The 20,268-nt window shown below is 42.1% G+C and overlaps 1 protein-coding gene across 1 annotated transcript in view; it reads left to right on the top strand.

Annotated features, from left to right (window-relative positions):
- The first annotated feature begins 3,483 nt into the window (after positions 1-3,483).
- The window catches only part of LOC103011333 (40S ribosomal protein S7-like), a 44,492-nt gene continuing 27,707 nt past the window's right edge, over positions 3,484-20,268 (top strand). Inside the window, exon 1 of the mRNA XM_057549145.1 lies at positions 3,484-3,547. Within this exon, the coding sequence (XP_057405128.1) occupies positions 3,484-3,547 (64 nt within the window). The remainder of the gene's footprint in view (positions 3,548-20,268) is intronic.

The raw sequence follows: 20,268 nt of genomic DNA, 5'->3' as shown, positions 1-20,268 counted from the left end.
TTTTTTAGTCCTCCTGCCCAGAACCATTATCATTCACATAGGAGCTGCTGTTGAATTTCTTGACCTCATCACGATTGGCAGAGCCTAGGGGCAGAGTGGGTAGGGCTGAGTGGGTATGGGGAGAGTGGTGGCACCTGACCCAAGCTGTCCAATCAGAATTGTCCTCCTGGATTTCTTCAACTAGACCTGGAGGGGCATAGAGACCCCCTTCAGATGGTGGGAGCCACAGGCTGTGAGGCTCCGAAGGTCAGAGCAGCCATGTTTCCCACCCCGTGGAGGACACGTAGTAAGTGAGAAACAAGGCAGCAGGTAAAGAGAGAAGCATCGGAGAGGGAGAACTTAGACAGAGATCGCCTGCGTCCTGAGCTACGGTGGTCCCCAGGGCCAAGGGACAGGCCTGCCCTCCCACAGCTTACCTGTTCCACACCTCTGTCACTCCTGAGACCCTCCATCATTCTTACAATCCCTTTTTTGCTTATGCAATTTTGACCTGGATTTTAAATGTTTTTACCTCTACTAGTTTGATCTGGTTATTGCATGTGGCAACAATATTAATGTTATTAATATTAATCAAGGGGAACAGAGAACCATTTTGATATTTTTGCTTTAAGGGCCCAGAATTTCAACTTTTGATGCTGAAAAGAATTTCATGCAGTAGCCTCAGAGAACAAAGAAAAATGTATATTCACTTTAAAGAAATCTACTACTAAAAAAAAAGACATTGATTCACAAAAATTTATATTTTGAACCATTAGCATGGTTATTTTGACTATATGTCTCCACAGCAAATATTAGATTAAGTGGTATTTAGTTTTACTCATTTCTATGAAGTGCTTTCTTTTTCCGTATATTCTTATTCTTCATAATATGGACCATTTGTTAAACATATATATATGTGAATTTAAGTTTTATATTTTCATAAGACTTTTTATTTAAACTTTAACAATAAAAAAATACCTTATCAAACTATATATCCTGGCTTCTGAAACGGTCACCAAAAGCTATGCTAGTACTGCATTTACTTCACCTATTTCTCTGCTCACCATCTTTTTATTTTTTGAAAATTTGTTTAATCTTTTTTTTTTTAATTTATTTTTGGTTGCGTTGGGTCTTCCTTGCTGCACGTGGGCTTTCTCTAGTTGTGCCAAGCGGGGGCTACTCTTCGCTGAGGTGCACGGGCTTCTCATTGTGGTGGCTTCTCTTGTTGCGGAGCACGGGCTCTAGGTGCACGGGCTTCAATAGTTGTGGCACATGGGCTCAGTAGTTGTGGGTCGTGGGCTCTAGAGTGCAGGCTCGGTAGTTGTGGTGCACGGGCTGAGTTGCTCTGCGGCATGTGGGATCTTCCTGGGCCAGGGATCAAACCTGTGTCCCCTGCAATGGCAGGCAGATTCTTAACCACCGCGCCACCAGGGAAGTCCCTGCTCACCATCTTTAGAAGGAAATATTTATTTCCTTTCTATAAATTATTTCCCCCCAAGGAGCTACTTTGTCTTCTCTGCAGCAATAGAACAATACCTACTCTAAAGACTCAGAGCAGCTCAAGAGGTACAAATGACCCTTTTTCCTGAGGAGCAGGAGTTCAGGAAGAGGTGTCAACACTGGTTATGTGATCTGATCAAGTCTTGAGAGGAAGTGTGTGGTGTGTTTGGAACGTACAGAGTAAGGCGTAAAGCTGGGGAATCAAATTCTAACCTGCAGTAGCTCCAAGTCCTAAGTTGATCCTTTAAGGTTCAAGTGAATAATAAATTAATTAAAACATATTCTAAAATATAAATAAAATATGCAAGACAAGAAAACTAGTATTTATCGAGTGCCTATTATGCCATATACGATATACTATATATTATTTCAATAAATATTCACAATAACTCCGAAAGCAAGAAATAAGCATCCCTTTTTTGAAGATGAGGGAAGCTGAGTTGCAGAGAAATTACATAAGTCGCCCAGGGAAACAGTAAGTGGAGAGCCAGGATGTGAACCCCTATCTGTCTGCCTCCAGGGTCCCTGCTTTTCCCACTCCATCACATTACTTTTATGTAAGCCATTATTCTACTTCATCCATTCTAAGTAATTACCATTTATAGCATCCAATATTCAAGAATTCAAGAATTTGGATCGATAAGTTTCTATTTATTCCTTTAATGTAAGCTTAAATATTTTCAGCCTTACAGATACAGGAAAAAAGGTGATGATCTGAACTGTTCATGATAAGTCCCTATCCACAAACAAAATCACACTGCTTTTCCTAAGCCAATTCTGGCAAGGCGAAATGTTTCTTAAAAGGCATAAGTCATTGCAAGGGTCCCGTAGCCCATCAGCTGTGACTGTTCTCGGGTGCATACTGCTGCCTGCCCCCCCAGTGAAGCCTGCAAAGGGCTTTATTATTGCCGGCTGAGAGCCACGGCAGCTGAAGGGTACATTGTCACTACAGTTTTCTCCTCCACATGTCAACATATTCTGAAAGCTAGTGACAACTGATTTTAGCTCTCTGCTGCCTTCTGTTCTTCTGACTTTGACAGATTTTAATGAGACAAATGCTGGCTGTGGGTTTCCTTTCTCCCTCTTCCCCTACCTCACCCCTCAGGAACTCACTTTCTGCTGCTGTCTTTGGCAAAATGGCAAACTCACCGTGACAAACTACTGATAAGGAGGAATAGACTTATGTCCAGAGGGTAAACTTAGCAGAGCTTTCCCACCCTGTCTGACACTGACCCCTGCCTTTACCTTTTCAGCACCGGCAACCAGGCCTGCGCCTGACACTCCACATCCAATGACTCGTGAGGGAGAAACAGCTGATGCTTGCAGGACTCTTTTATGTAGTAGAAATGCTAGGAGATGTGTTGGGTATTGGGTGTGGCTCAGGTTCTTCAGCAAGTTGATAGATTCATGGCTTCTTAAGGAAACCTGAGCGAGTCAACCCAAGTACCTAGGAGGATGCTCAGAATAATGACCGTTTATTGAGGATCAGTTATATGTCAGGCACTTTGTGTATATTTTCTTAGTTATCCTCGAGTTTGAACTATTAACACACTCCTATGACACTGAAACACCAGCTTTGAGGTTGGATAGACTTGTGTCCAAAATCATATTTCTATCACTTGGGGAGTTTCCTTCAGTTTGAAAAGTTCCTTTCCATGCGGCTGACCTTCATCTAGGTGAAGAGAATTATCGTGACCACCTCCGTTTCCTCGTGTGCTACCAGGTTTTCTAATATCACAATTTAGAAGCTCAAAGTTTGAGGGCAGCTGGAAGAAAGAGGTGGCTATAGACATCCTGAGCAGGTGGGGCAAGACTTTTGGGGCGCACGAGGTTTATGCCTTGCTTGCCTGGAAGCAATCACTCACAGATTGCCCTGGGGTACAGAGAAGCTGGAATGTTGTCAGGACAATGGTTCTGAGGTAGTGCACCCCATTCCCTATAGCTTGGTCAGAGTGCACGAGAGATTGAGAAGTCCCCACGTGCCCTAGTGAGAGGACAAAGGGAATGAAGGGGCCTGGGGTACCTACAGGAGACCCAGACTACGACGTCATCACAGCTGAGAGCCAAGGTAGGATTTTCAAACATCAGCAGATGCTGGTCCAGGTCCAGAGGCCAGGTGGGACCCATTTCATCACCAACAGAGACTGGACAAGGACACAGAGACCAGAAAGGCCTCCTCCTGTGGCCATTTTGTTATTTCTGAAAGCTTCCCTCTGTGCACAGATGTCTTCTGGAAGAAAGAAGAAAGGAGAGGGAAGGGGAAAGAAGTCCTGAAAATCTGTACTTTATGCCAAAGTGAATGGATTAAGACTGAGATAATAACATGTAACTTGACTAGAAAAAATCAGCATCACAAAATGGAATAGAATAGATTGTGTACTCTAGGACTCACGAGCAAAGTTGAATTCAAATATACAAAAAAGAAGGAAGTTACATTTTGGTACACCTGAGTTGCAGAGTGCGCTAGTATTACCTGATACAAACGCTGTTCATGTTTTGTCTATCGCTTAAAATTACTGAACAGAACTGGAAAAAGGAGAGAGCTTGGCACATGCATGACTGAAGAATTCCTTCTAAGATGACGTCAATCTGTAAATCAATATCCATTGATTACATTGGTTCAACGGATCACAATGCAATGTACTTGCAGCCTTCCATTATCCCTCATAATTTCCATGAGGATATCAATAAAGATCTGGCCCTTGCCTGGCTGAAATCAAGATACACAATGTTTACAGAAAGTGTAACAAAAGAAGTAAGTGTTGGCCTTGGAGTCAGAAAATCTCTTTAATTCCATAATTTACTAGCCGAGGGAGATTCTATAAATTACTTCACTTCTCTAAGATTCCATTTTTTAAAGTTTTATTATCTGTAAAATGAGTGTCAAATTCAGTAATAGTATCTGACTCAAAGACTTGTTATGAAGATCTGAGGATCAATTTAAGTCACATATATAGTAAATATTAATCACCACATAGATGTTGGTTATTATCTCTTGTTATATGGGTGAGTTTTATTTAAATCTCATTATTGTAAAAAGAAATGGTTGATTTAGATATGTCTTTGTAATAAATCATGTTGGCTCCCAGTGATCTCTAATTTTCCAAGTGCTTATAAGCCATCCATTTTTAAAATTCCAAAAATTCAAACATTTTGCCAAGGATAGTTTCAGAAATCCTTTGTCCTCTCATACTTAGGAGACTGAGTATGTCTACTTTTTGGAAACAAGGACTCTTGGCATCTCTCTGGCTCTCCTTGATTCCATGGAGATTATTGGCATAGTTCAATGATCCCATTCATGGTTCTTTTAAGTTTCCTGAGACATTAATAATCAGAGCCTTAAAGACTTGGGCATAATTATCCCCATCCTATTTGCTCCTCAACTAACCTGTTTTTCTTTCCCTACAATAATCTTCCTTAATAGAGAGGAGACAAATGAGAAGTTAGAAGCTCTGCTTTCTCTTCATTCTCTTGTAACATGGCATGATGTGTTGCCAACAGGAGCTCTTTCCTTTGCATTTCTCTTCCTTGCCCCAAAGTAACCTCAGCTCACCCTGGGCGCTTGTCTTCCTCACACTGACAGCCTTCTTGGGAATTATGCTCTTTGGTCATGAGCCCTTCCTGCCACCTTCAGCACGTGTTCATGTCAAATAGAAATTGTCTTCAGAGAGAGAGCCTGTGCAGGAAAGTTCTTGGCATTTGAGACAACTCCAGGTACCCAACCAGAGCCTGGAATCATGAGGGATACTGACTGTCTGGAAGGCCGGGCGTAAAGCCCCACTGGTGCCCATTGGCAAGGCCAGTACAGCCCAACATGCTTCCAGCATCACCAAGTCACCTTGCCCCAGGGGACACATAAAGAAACTCAGGAGAAAAGGAACAAATTCATGTCAGTACATAAGTATCAAGGTGGGGAAACAATTTAAAGTATATAACAAAAATCTTAACAATTGATATATTTGAGACACAATCTTCTGTTCTTCTTTCTATTTGTCTGAATGTTCTAAGATTTCTTTAAGAGGCAAGAATTACTTTTAAGATTGTTTTATACAAACAGTTTAATAGTTCAGTGCTCCCTAGGATGGTGATAAGACAGGAGTTTGTTTTTTGTCTTTTTTAAACTGCCCTGTTTTTAAAAGTTACTTTGAAGAAACACCTCCTGGGGAGAAGACAATGTTGGATTGAATCTAAAATCGAGATCCAATTTAGTGACTCATAACTGGTTTTGGGAAAAGAAATGTTATTTTCATTTGAGCATGTATTGAGTTATTACGTGCTCAGCCCTCAGATAGCTGGGGGGCGGAGAGGCTGAGTATAATACCTGATTTCTGATTTCAAGGAGCATTTGGCACAGCTGAAAAAAGATTAACTGTAATATAAATAAGTGTCCTATTTCATATTATGAATCCTAAATATAAAAAAGAAGTTCAGAGAATAGGAAGATGAGCATGAATGGGAGCAAAATGTCTCCAAGTGTCCTCTACAGACACACAAAGGATCCTCCTCTAAGACAGTCATATTGTTAGCATATTTAAGGTTCTGAGAAGTCTGCAGTAAAGGGAGCTGTTTAACTTTTTTTTTTTTAATTAATTAATTTATTTATTTATTTTTGGCTGTGTTGGATCTTCGTTTCTGTGCGAGGGCTTTCTCTAGTTGCGGCGAGCGGGGGCCACTCTTCATCGCGGTGCGCGGGCCTCTCACTATCGCGGCCTCTCTTGTTGCGGAGCACAGGCTCCAGGCGCGCAGGCTCAGTAGTTGTGGCTCATGGGCCCAGTTGCTTTGCAGCATGTGGGATCTTCCCAGACCAGGGCTCGAACCCGTATCCCCTGTATTGGCAGGCGGATTCTCAACCACTGCACCACCAGGGAAGCCCGGGAGCTGTTTAACTTTGAATAACTATTAATCACTATCATTTCCCAAATGTATTTGACAATAGAAGCTCTTTTCTCAGGGAATAGCTTTAGCATCTTGCAGAGTTGCCTCACCTCAGAGCTAATGTTATCAGAAACAGATTTATGCAGGATATGTACTCATTCTGGGCATTGAAGAATGGATAACTTTTTTGATGAGCAGCGGATGAGGATGGAAAGAATCCTCTGGGAGTGAAAGCACAGACTCAAGATATCATGACTAGGATCCAGATTGATCCTGAGAGCTGGAGGTGGGCCTGGAGGGAGGGGGGAGTCACGTGGTCCTGGTGTAAGGGTCAGGATGCAGACAGTGGTCTTCAAAATGTGAGCCGCATAACACAGGGAGATCAGCTCAGGGCTCTGTGACCACCTAGAGGGGTGGGATAGGGAGGGTGGGAGGGAGACGCAAGAGGGAGGGGATATGGGGATATATGTATGCATATAGCTGATTCACTTTGTTATACAGCAGAAACTAACACACCATTGTAAAGCAATTATACTCCAATAAAGATGTTAAAAAAAAACAAAGTGCACCTAGGACCACCAACACCTGAATTTTCTGGGGTGCTTGTTGTAAAGTCTTCAGCCCCAACCTCAATTCTACCAAAGGTGGGTCCTGGAAGTTTGCATTTTTAAATAGTGGCCCACGTGATTCTCAAGTACTCTAAAGTTTATAGAGACTGGAAGCCAGGCTAGGGAAGGGAAAAAAAAGATTTGACAGGAAAATAAAGTTTAATTGAAAAAGCTGACACCCGCACACTCATGCTTTCATTCATCTGACGTGTATTGAGTGAGCACTTGCTGTATGCCGAGACCCATCCAAGGTGCTGGCTATACCTTGTGCTTGTGATTGGAAAACACCAGTCATGGGGATTACATCCAGTGGTCCATTATGACACACTTACTGTTTATCTGCCTCTGACCACTTGACCAGTTTCGAAAATTTGGCTTCTGCCTTATTCCCGAGACCCATCTCCACCTACTGCCCTATTCAGGTAAGTAAATTTCTGCCCCAGTCCATCTCTTTGTGCCTCTCTTCTGTTTACCCACTCATTCCTGGCCGCCTGCATCATCTCTTCACTGCCGCTGCATTCTTACCACTCTAACTGGAGAGTTCTGAGGTCCTGCTAGCTGACCAGCTGACCTCTGTGGTACAGACTACCTCCTCGACATCTCCCTGCCTGGAGCCATGTGTGTGTCCACTCGCAGATTCCCAGTCGCTATGCCTGCACCACCTCACTACTCCTTCACGTTGAACCCTTCCTTTGCCGACTACCTACCTGAACTACAATCAACTTTTGCTGTTGATCCAGGTGGTTTTGTAGAGTTGGCTTTGGGGTCAGGCAGTCCTCAGCTCAAATCTTAATTCCTGCATTGTCAGCCACGTAACCTTAGGAAATAGAATTATTTCTCTGAACCTTAGTTTTCTCATCTAAAATGGTAATAATAATGCCATTCCAGATCACAAAGAATTAAATGTGATGGTGTATTTTAAGCTCCTAGTGCAAAGCCTGGCACATAACATGTGTTCAATCAATGAGAGGCATTTTTGGGACTTCCCTGGTGGCGCAGTGGTTAAGAATCTACCTGCCAATGCAGGGGACACGGGTTCAAGCCCTGGTCCGGGAAGATCCCACATGCCTCAGAGCAACTAAGCCCGTGCACCACAACTACTGAGCCTGCGCTCTACAGCCTGTGAGCCACAACTACTGAGCCCGCATGCCACAACTACTGAAGCCCACGCGCCTGGAGCCTGAGCTCCGCAACAAGAGAAGCCACCGCAATGAGAAGCCCGCACACCGCAATGGAAGAGTAGCCTACACTTGCTGCAGCTAGAGAAAGCCCGTGCACAACAATGAAAACCCAACACAGCCAAAAATAAATAAATAAGTAAATAAATACATTTATAAAAAAACAAAACAGCGAGAGGCATTTTTATTCATCTTGGGCATCTTTGCCTTCCAGACTGTAATTTTCTTTTAGCACCTATATCCATACCTGTTTCCACAACTTCCATTTTGATATTTGAGCAGGGATGGGGACCAAGTTCTGAGTCCTGGCCCCATGTACAGTCTGCGAAAGTGGCACCTGTACAACTTTTAAAAGGTGATATGGGGCTTCCCTGGTGGCGCAGTGGTTGAGAATCTGCCTGCTAATGCAGGGGACGCGGGTTCGAGCCCTGGTCTGGGAAGATCCCACATGCCACGGACCAGCTGGGCCCGTGAGCCACAACTACTGAGCCTGCGCGTCTAGAGCCTGTGCCCCGCAACGGGAGGGGCCGCGATAGTGAAAAGCCCGCGCACCGCGATGAAGAGCGGTCCCTGCACCGCGATGAAGAGTGGCCCCCACTTGCCGTAACTAGAGAAAGCCCTCGCACGAACCGAAGACCCAACACAGCCAAAAATAAAGAAATAAATAAACTCACTGGCATGCAATTTAAAAAAAAAAAAAAAAAGGTGATATGTAACTTGATCACTGTCAAGGCTAAGATGAAAAGACATGAGGGGAAGCAGTATGCAAGCAAAACTTTGAGACAATGTCCCTCATGTACCAGCAGAGCAGGTCTTATTCTCCCCCATCTACACCCCATCCATTCACCCAGGCTTGTTTCCAATGGTTTCAGAACCAGTTCGACCCCTGCCACCACTCTGCTGTGAAACAGAGCTTGGCTGACCGAAAATATGGCATTATCCTGATAGGCCCATGGGTTCTAAATAAGGTCTGTTTTTTGAAGGCAACGTTTCCTGTCATTCATTTAATTGCCCTATAATTTGCCAGTCAAAACAAGGCTGACATTTCCAAGAATGGATAGTAACAGAGATCATTCTCTGCCTACATTTTCTCCTTTCTCTTAGTCTAAGTATCTCCTCTCCATTGCTTACTCGATGAAGTCCATACTTCTTAGCCTGGGGCACAAGGTCATACGTGATCAGATGCATCTTGCTCACCTCAATAGCCTCATCTCATGCCACCCCTCCATCCTTAAGCTCTTTGCTGCCGTCATTGTGCAATTCTTGCAGTTCTAGAACTCTCTTGTTTCCCTCTGTTTGTATATGCTGTTCCCTTTGACTCCATCCTTTCCCTCAATTCTTTGCCTGGAAAACTTCCATTCAAACTTGTCATTTCCTCTAGGAATCATCCCCTCCCCTTCCCCCAGCCTTGACTAGGTGCACCTTTGTGCTCAAAACATTTGTGGATTTGGTGGCAAAGCACTTATCAGGCTGTATCATAATGAAACATCGGCTGATGGTCAGTCTCCCCTAGACCTTTGCTACTCAGAGAGTTAGAAATGCAGAATTTCTAGGTCCATCTCAGAACCACTGAATCAGAATTTTCATTTTAACAAGATAGCCAGGTGATTCCTGGGCTCATTGTGAGAAGGCTTCCCTAATTTAAGGTAGACTTGTGAGGAGCCTCAGGAGGAGACATTGTCTTTCATCTCTGAATCCCCAGTACCTACCATGTTATCTGCACATCATAGAGGCTGTTTGGCACCATGCCTGTACCTGAACCCCACCTGGCCTCCTGATTTGGTTTTGCATCCCTTTTGAGAGAGGATTTGAGCAAAAATCTGTTTACAAGAGGGGCCTTTGTAGGACTCCTGCCACAAAGAATGATTTATGGGGCCCACGTGACTATGTAGAGCCCCAAATCAGAGAGAAGAACATTCTCCACATCTCTCCCATGGGATCCAGCACTGTTGGAGAGAGGAGCCCCTGGGAGCCTTGGAGGTCACATTCCAGGTCCAGGCCTTAGAGTTCTCATCTTGGGTGCCACGGTGAAGTTTCCTCAGGTGAAGCTTTCTGAGGAGCGGCCGAGTTTAACAGGGGGAACCTGTTGTGAGCACCTGGAGTGGGAAAAAGGCACTCCTTAGGAACTCCAAATAACCCTTTAGGAATAACTGCAGGAGTTGAAGGTCCTGAATAAGCAAATGGGAGCAAGATAGCGTGGTCGGCGGGAAAATGGCCCCCCAGATACGTCCACATCCTAATCTCCAGAATCTGTGAATATTATATGGCAAAAGGGACTGGTGAGTGTTATTTAAGTTAAAGATCTTGAGGTGGGGAGATTATCCTGCGTTATCCAGGTGGGCTTGACGGGATCACAATGGTCCTTATAAGAGGGATGCAAGAGGAATCAGAGTTGGAGTGAGAGAAACGACTGCAGAAGCAGAGGTTGGAATGATGAAAGAAAGGCCACGAGCCAAGGGATGAGGACAGCCTCTAGAAACTGGGGAACGCAAGGAAACAGGTTCTTCCTTAGAGCCTCCTGTAGAAACCAGCCCTGCTGGCACCTTGATTTTAGCCCAGTGAGACCTGTTTCAGACTTCTATCCTATGGAACTGTAAGGATAATGTATATTGTTTTAAGTCTCCAGATTTGTGGGAATTTGTTACAGTAGCCCTGGAAAACTGGTACAAGTAGGAAGGCTGAGTTATTCATATTGATGTCAATTTCTCTGTTTACACAAGCTGGGGTGTGGTAACATCTGGGATACTCAAGTTAACTCCTACAGTCCTGGACTTCCAGAAACTGGTTATATTTCCAGCTGATTGGCTCTTGGAAAGCTCTAGAAAGAAATCTACTCCCTTGGGTGGGTGGGGGTGGAGGAGGAGCAAGGGGGTGGTTCTATCTCAATTTGAAAAGATCCAGCATTTTTCAAGCAGATTTACCACTCCATACAAGAATGTTCTCCCAAAGGCATCTTCCTAGCCTAAAACCCCAAGTAGTTCTTGAGAGCCAAAACTTCCAGAGAACAACAATGAACTTGTCATCCTGCATTGATAAATCGACCACTAGGAACTCTGGAGGCTTGTTGGGGAAAGCCAGTCATCATAACCATGGAATGAAAATCCCTGAGACCATCAATGCAGAAAACCAGTAGTTTCTATTAATAAATCAATCCCTTCCCAGAAGAACTTTAAATTTTTTTATTACTGTTGGTTTATGGGGAAACCTTAAAGAAAAAAAGAAGGGGGGGCAATTTCAAATCTGTCTAGACCATGAAATCCACCTGACATTATGATTCTTATGGACCATTTGAGCTCTCCTATTTGAAAGATCTCATTAAGAGTAGAGCTCTCAGCAGCTTTGAATTTCACAGGGCAGGAGCCTCCCTTTGGAGAGCTAACAATGGTCTAGATGCCGGAGAATCCCAAACGCTGAACAGTTTCCTTGGTGCCCACAGCTAAAGCTACTTTCTCAAGATCTCTGCAAATCGCATTACTTTAGCTACGGGTAACTGATTCTGAGCCCCCTTAGAGGCGGTGTCTCCGGCGTTTCCAACCCTACATACAAGTGGCAGTGACTGCACGATTTTGCTTCCGAAGGGGAATGCCCATCTCACCTGCTCAGAGCGGCGTTCAAGGGCAGCAGGACGGGGAGGGGAGACGGGTTGTCTTTCAGGGTCTCAGACAGCCACAGAGAGGGGCCTGAGCCACGAATGACAGCTTAATTCCCAGTCCCCCACCGGGAAGCTGAGGCGGGGGTTAATTAATTTCCTCTCCAGCGGTTCCCTGGGAGAGTTTGCATTAGTTCCTAGCTGTATGAACCCACAACACTCCCTGCAGGAGACCTAGTGAAAGAGGCAAAATGAGCTTGTTGCTCACTGGTATCTTTGTTTCTCCATCTCTTGAGGTGAGTCAGGTAACTCATTGGCTCTCCGTAGAAGGCACAGCAGGCAGCGCAGTCTTCACAGAAAATAGACTAGGTTTGTCTCTGGCTTCTTAAAGTAACCCTTTTAGGGCCCCTTCCTCTTATATACATCTTCCTACCCCTCTCAGATCTATGCCCTACCAAATTAATCCAGATGAGACAGGTAATATATGAAAATTTTTAATTGCCTGTTATATTTATGTAATAAACATATAAATATCTACTCTGTGCCAGAAACTGGAAAGAACAGAATAAGGGAAATAACATTTGATGAGCATCTACTATGTGCCACACAGGGTGCTAATTTATACTCACAACTCCATGAAGTGGACTCCTGGCCCCATTTTTAGATGAGAAAAGTGAGGCTCAGAAAAGTTAAATAATTTACCCAGCATCATATAACTAGTGAGTTATGGACAAAGCAAGAATTTGAACCTACTCTGCCTGACTCCAAGCTTGGGCTTTTTCTGTACTAATTATGAGCTACAAATCTGGAATGAAAAACAAAACAAAAAAAATCTAGGTTCAAATCTTGGCTTTGCTATTTAATAATTATATGACTTTGGCCCAATTAAACTCTTTAAGCCTTAGTGTTTTCATCTTTAAAAGGGGATGATAAAAATAAAATCTATTTTGTAGGATTAATGAGAATTAAATAAGATAATGTTTATGTGTTGTTTAGTACAGTACTTGGTACATAATAATTTCTCAAAAAGTATTAATGATACATGATTATTTTTTTCATGCTATTCTCAAGAGACTTATCTTCTCACGGTAATTCCTTCACCAATATACTTCCCCTCTTCTAAAATTAATATTTGTGAATTGGCTTTTGAAGATTGTCTCTCCAATAAGAAAAATCTCAGACTGAGTGACCGTGAGTCACTCAAGGTCATAAAATTGGCCTAATCAAGCTGTAGTCACCATGTTTTCTAGATCACTTTTTCATTTCTTTTTTTTTTTAATAGCAAGAAGATTTTTTATTTTTTAATTCTTTTTTTCCTTGTCTATAAATAATGTTTTATTGAAACAGTTATACTCCTTTATTTACATTTTACTGTGGCTGCTTTTTGGCTTCAATGACTGAGCTGAGTAGATACAACAGAGATCACAAGGCAAATCTAAAATATTTACTCCCTGGCCCTTTATACAAGTTTGCCAACCCCTGCTCTAGAAAAGCGGATTTTTTTTTTTTTTTGAAACACATATGCTGGGAGTTGTACTTCTTTTTTTTTTTTAACATCTTTATTGGAGTATAATTGCTTTACATAGTGTGTTAGTTTCTGCTGTATAACAAAGTGAATCAGCTATATGCATACATATATCCCCATATCCCCTCCCTCTTGCGTCTCCCTCCCACCCTGATCTCCCTGTGCTATGCGGCTGCTTCCCACTAGCTATCTGTTTTACATTTGGTAGTGTATATATGTCCATGCCACTCTCTCACTTCATCCCAGCTTACCCTTCCCCCACCCCATGTCCTCAAGTCTATTCTCTAGTAGGTCTGCGTCTTTATTCCCATCCTGCCCCTAGGTTCTTCAGAACCTTTTTTTTTTTTTTTTTAGATTCCATATATATGTGTTAGCATACAGTACTTGTTTTTCTCTTTCTGGCTTACTTCACTCTGTATGACAGACTCTAGGCCCATCCACTTCACTACAAACAACTCAATTCATTTCTTTTTATGGCTGAGTAATATTCCATTTTACACATGTGCCACATCTTTTTTATCCATTCATCTGTCGATGGACACTTAGGTTGCTTCCATGTCCTGGCTATTGTAAACAGTGCTGCAATGAACATTATGGTACATGACTCTTTTTGAATTATGGTTTTCTCAGGGTATATGCCCAGTAGTGGGATTGCTGGGTCATATGGTAGTTCTATTTTTAGTTTTTTTTTTTTTTTTTTTTTTTAATTTTATTTATTTATTTATTTATTTATTTATTTATTTATTTATTTTTGGTTGTGCTGGGTCTTCGGTTCGTGCGAGGGCTTTCTCTAGTTGCGGCAAGTGGGGGCCACTCTTCATCGCGGTGCGGGGACCGCTCTTCATCGCGGTGCGCGGGCCTCTCACCATCGCGGCCCCTCCCGTTGCGGGGCACAGGCTCCAGACGCGCAGGCTCAGCAGCTGTGGCTCACGGGCCCGGCTGCTCCGCGGCATGTGGGATCTTCCCAGACCAGGGCTCGAACCCGTGTCTCCTGCATTAGCAGGCAGATTCTCAACCACTGCGCCACCAGGGAAGCCCTATTTTTAGTTTTTTAAGGAACCTCCATACTGTTTTCCATAGTGGCTGTATCAATTTACATTCCCACCAACAGTGCAAGAGGGTTCCCTTTTCCCCACACCCTCTCCAGCATTTATTGTTTGTAGATTTTTTGATGATGGCCATTCTGACCAGTGTGAGGTGATACCTCATTGTAGTTTTGATTTGCATTTCTCTAATTATTAGTGATGTTCAGCATCCATTCATGTGTTTGTTGGCAATCTGTATATCTTCCTTGGAGAAATGTTTATTTAGGTCTTCTGCCCATTTTTGGATTGCGTTGTTTGGTTTCTTGATATTGAGCTGCATGAGCTGCTTGTATATTTTGGAGATTAATCCTTTGTCAGTTGCTTCGTTTGCAAATATTTTCTCCCATTCTGAGGATTGTCTTTTCGTCTTGTTTATGGTTTCCTTTGCTGTGCAAAAGCTTTTAAGTTTCATTGATCATTTTTTCTTGGTACAGACTTAGATCTCTCACTTCCACTCATGAAAATATCCATTATTGCTTTTAGTTTGTAAAGTATCATTGATGATCTCCTTAGCAGTTGTCAAGTTTTTTATAATCATTGTTTTAACTGACATAAAAATATCTCAAAGGATTTTTGTAGAATCACAACTTTAAGATCCTGGCTCACTTTTTCCTAAAAGGTCTTGAGTTCATAAGTGGTGACTTCCTTTGCCAGGGTGGTTGACAGGGGCTAAATCCTCAGCAAGAATAAATGCACTTATGAGGAGGTGAGTGCCTGAGACCAGAAGAGAAGCAACTGCACAGCCTGCCGGCGGGTGTTCTACAAGTATCTGGTGAAACCAAGAGAGCACATGTGACTAGGTAATCCCATTCTTCAGTTGGTATTTCAGAGAAATTCTCACACAGACTCATCCAAGGCCACCTACGAGAATGTTCACTGTGGCCTCCTTGAGAAAATAAGAGTTACATTGACAGCTAAAATGTTGTGGTGAATGTCCCGTAAGGATTACTATGTGGCCGGTAGAGGTAATGAATTCGACTTAATTTCGAATGTGGAATAGATCATAAGAAAAATCTGAGGTGGAAAAAGAGAGTGAGGTCTCTAGCACAAAACCATTTAGGTAAATTAAAAGCATCTATTCACAAGACAACATGACTTATTTTTGGAGGGTATGCACATACTTATGGATACTGTCCAAACAGTAGGGGCCTTGCATTGACTGATGAAGATAATGTGCTGTGCCAGAGGGACAGGATGAACTCAGCTTTCCACATCTCGAGTCCAACCAAAGCAAACAAAATACAAGAGAGCTGCAGGTCAATTGCACTAGGCACGTAGAGAAAAGCATTAATTATCCTAATTTGAAAAGGTGAAATAAAGCTTCATGGAAGCCATGGCATTCTAGCTGTTCAAGAGCAGGATTTACATGGGCCAAGGGGGAAAAGGCTGTTGAAGGCAGAGGCAGAAGCAAAGGCTCTGAAAGAAGAAGTCAATTCAGAAAAGGATCCAATGTGCACATCAGAGAGGAGTCGGAGTGGAGACGCTGAGAAGGTCACGGAGATGGATGAAAACTGCAGGGGAGGGCCGTCAAAGCCACACTAGAGACTGCATTTTGAATACACTGGGCAAGCAGGGAATGTTTCAAATTTGGGAAGACATATGTATTTAAGAAAGATATTCTGAAAGCCAAGTTAAAGGTAGATGAGGAGAGTACAGACTACAGTGGGTAGAGCGGGAATCATTTATATCACAGTCATGTGGACATTTGTTTTAAATGCAGATTCCTAGACCCTGTTTCAGGTCACTGTACCAGCAGGTGTCTAGGTAGAGCCCTGGAAGCTATATATTTTTAAACTAGCTCCCAGGTGACTCTTAGCTTATTGGGGATTAAGAACTATGTCATTTTCAACCATGGCAGCATACGAGAATCAGTTGGGGAGATTTTTAAATTCTTCATACCCAGGCAGCTCATCAGACCAATTAAATTGAAACCTCTCAGGTGGGGTCTGGGCATCAGTATATTTTAAAGCTCCATAAGCAATTCTAATGTGCAGCCCAGGCTGAGAACCACTGCTCTCCAGCAAGCCTTCTTTAGAAAACTCAGGAGCCAGCGAGACTTCCCCTTATTCCATCTTCATTTAATCTCCAGCTAATTTGATTCTCTTCTTAATTGGATCAAAGCCTCAGGCTCTAAATCACTTATAGTAAAAATATAAATTACCCAACCTTTTATTTCAAGAACCCCCAGGCACACAGTATAGTGCTTTTCCATCCCTGGCTCTGGGCAACTGACATTTGATTATCATAAAAAGACTAAAGTTGGAATTAAATAAAAGTAGCAAGATCCCTGCTCTGGTTTGGTCTGATGAAAAGCAACAATGCCAGGTGGTAGAACACGCCACATACTTTGTATATTAAGTAGACCTTGAAATCATATACATTTAAAACTCAGACATATACAGATATGATACACATATATCAATTAAGGTGACAGGAATGGGTTTGAAATAAAGAAAGCAACAGACTAGATTTGCAACCTTGAGCAGCACTAAGACACATAAATTATGCCTTGGGATTCTATTATTTATTAGTCAGTGAACAGACTTCTGGTTTAAAATTGTGCCTGGCTGGAGTTTCCTGCTGTATCCTCCCCAGTTTCCCATTAAAATATCTATGGAGACAGAAAAACAAGGAAACTTGAAAACTCAAACTACCCAAAACAAAGACTGTCAACTCAGTGCCAGAATCTGGGAAGATCTCCCATTAAAGAGAAGGAAATATAATGTATTTTTAAAAACCCTACTGATATCCCTAATGAAATAGAGCTATTCCTTTAATGTAAAAATAAATATCTATCAAATGAGGTTCTAAAATTAATACTGGATGCTGAAACTGATAAACAAGAGAGTTTGTTTAGAGATGAGAAATATTTAGGATGTTAATAAAGAAAAATAGAAAACACAATGGAGAAACATACAAAAATAATTGAATAATTGGAAACAGAAGGTTCTTGAATAAGAATATGCTGTATTGCTACTGAAAGTAATCTGTGAATTCAATGACTTCTCTATCAAAGTCCCAATGGGGTTTTGTTTTGTTTTTGTTTTATTTTGCTTTAGAACCTGGCATAATGATTTTAAGATGTATTTGACAGAATCATCAAAGAGGAAGTGCCAAGAAAATACTGGCAAGAAAACTTTCCCTATAAGATTTAAAATTTATCCTAAAACTACAGTAATCAAAAAATAGGAATAACACAGGAAGAGAACCAAAAGAATGGAGAGTATGTAAATATGAAATTTAATATGTGATTAAATGAGGCATTTTAAATTATCAGAGAAAAAGATTGAGCTCGCTCTCTGGGAAAACAAACTTGAGCTCTCCCTCCATTTTTACCCTAAGTATTCATAGAATTCTAGGCAAATCAAAGAGGTTAAATGTTTAAAAATGAGAAAATATCTTTCAAGCATATTAGGAAATCCAAAAGTCAAAAAGTAAAGACTAATAGGGGCTTCTGGTGGCACAGTGGTTAAGAATCTGCCTGCCAATGCAGGGGACACGGGTTCAAGCCCTGGTCCGGGAAGATCCCACATGCCCTGGAGCAACTAAGCCCATGCGCCACAACTTCTGAGCCTGCGAGCCACAGCTACTGAGCCCTCGTGCCACAACTACTGAAGCCCGCACGACTAGAGCCCGCACTCCACAGCAAGAGAGGCCACCGCAATGGGAAGCTCATGTACTGCAGCAAAGAGTGGCCCCCACTCTCTGCGACTACAGAAGGCCTGTGCACAGCAACGAAGACCCAACACAGCCAAAAATAGATAAATAAATAAATTTTTTTTAAAAGTAAAGACTAATAAACTTGATTATCTGTAAGTCTTACGTTTCTGTGGGGAATAAAGAAGGAGGAAGAAGAGAAAATCCTGTTATAAACCAATATCTATGGGCTTCAGATAAGGCAGCACTCTCTGGAGACTTAAATCTGTTTGGCTTAAACCCCTGCACCTGATTCTATGAGACCCTCCACTTCCTCCCCAAGACTTCTGTACATGCCCTGGGCTCACATTCTCATGGCCACTACTCACCTTTCTTGAAGAATCCTTGATCTAAATCTACAAACGTCTCCCTCTCTTTTTCATGCCAACTTGGTTACTTTTCTTTGATTTCCTCGAAATTTCAGACAAAATATTTACATATTTAACAAAATGTAATGAATGTCTAGAGTGAGGAAAGATATACTAACAATAGCAAATTGAATATTGGATAGTTTTGTCCTAAAATCTCCTTCGTACACTCCACTGCTTGGAATAAATAATTAGTAATATTTTTCTGCAGGCTTCAGTCCACCTGCTATGTCATCTAGCCCCTTCTCTCACAGTATTTCTTTTCCTCTCCTGTATCCTCACTTCTCTGCTTTTTCTAACTTCTGAAATTTCCATTTTATTGTTAAATGTAAAATGTATTAGAAAAATGCTTAATAGTTAAATAGCAAACACCTAGGTCATGCAGCTCAATATTAAAAAAAACAAACAACCCAATCCAAAAATGGGCAGAAGACCTAAATAGACATTTCTCCAAAGAAGACATACAGATGGCCAAGAAGCACATGAAAAGCTGCTCAACATCTCTAGTTATTAGAGAAATGCAAATCAAAACTACAGTGAGGTACCACCTCACACCAGTGAGAATGGGCGTCATCAGAAAATCTACAAACAACAAATGCTGGAGAGGGTGTGGAGAAAAGGGAACCCTCTTGCACTGTTGGTGGGAAGGTAAATTGATACAGCCACTATGGAGAACAGTATGGAGGTTCCTTAAAAAACTAGGGGCTTCCCTGGTGGCGCAGTGGTTGAGAATCTGCCTGCTAATGCAGGGGACACGGGTTCGAGCCCTGGTCTGGGAAGATCCCACATGCCACGGAGCAGCTGGGCCCGTGAGCCACAACTGCTGAGCCTGCGCGTCTGGAGCCTGTGCCCCGCAACGGGAGGGGCCGCGATAGTGAAAGGCCCGCGCACCGCGATGAAGAGCGGTCCCTGCACCGCGATGAAGAGTGGCCCCCACTTGCCGTAACTAGAGAAAGCCCTCGCACGAACCGAAGACCCAACACAGCCATAAATAAATAAATAAATAAATAAATAAATAAAGTAGCTATAAAATAAAAATGGTTTGAAAGTTAAAAAAAAAAAAAAAAAACTAAAAATAAAATTACCATATGATCCAGCAATCCCACTACTGGGCATATACCCAGAGAAAACCATAATTCAAAAAGACACATGCACCCCAATGTTCATTGCAGCACTATTTACAATAGCCAGGTCATGGAAGCAACCTAAATGCCCATCGACAGACGAATGGATAAAGAAGATGTGGTACATATATATAACGGAATATTACTCAGCCATAAAAAGGAACGAAATTGGGTCATTTGTTGAGACGTGGATGGATCTAGAGACTGTCATACAGAGTGAAGTAAGTCAGAAAGAGAAAAACAAATATTGTGTATTAACGCATATATGTGGAACGTAGAAAAATGGTACAGATGAACTGGTTTGCAGGGCAGAAGTTGAGACACAGATGTAGAGAACAAACGTATTGACACCAAGGTAGGAAAGCCGTGGGGGGTGGGGGTGGGGGTGTGATGAATTGGGTGATTGGGATTGACATGTATACACTGATGTGTATAAAATGGATGACTAATAACCTGCTGTATAAAAAAATAAATAAAATAAAATTCAAAACAAAAAGACATCATCATTGACACCCTAGGACCCTTGTCAAAAGAGAACCACACACACATACCTACACACACACACACACACACACGGCACAACCACCACTCCATCTCCTAGAAACAACCAGTATTCTAATTATTAATCATGTCCTTAATTTTTTAAATAGTTAGTAATCATGTGCTTGTTTTTCTTTATAGATTTACTACCTGAGCATACATTCCTAAACCATATAATTTAATCTCTTTTGATCTTTGTAT

This window comes from Balaenoptera acutorostrata, chromosome 6 (genome assembly GCF_949987535.1).
Source record: "Balaenoptera acutorostrata chromosome 6, mBalAcu1.1, whole genome shotgun sequence".
NCBI lineage: Eukaryota > Metazoa > Chordata > Mammalia > Artiodactyla > Balaenopteridae > Balaenoptera > Balaenoptera acutorostrata.
The sequence above is the reverse complement of the archived record's forward strand: the minus strand, read 5'-3'. Positions and strand labels throughout refer to the sequence as shown.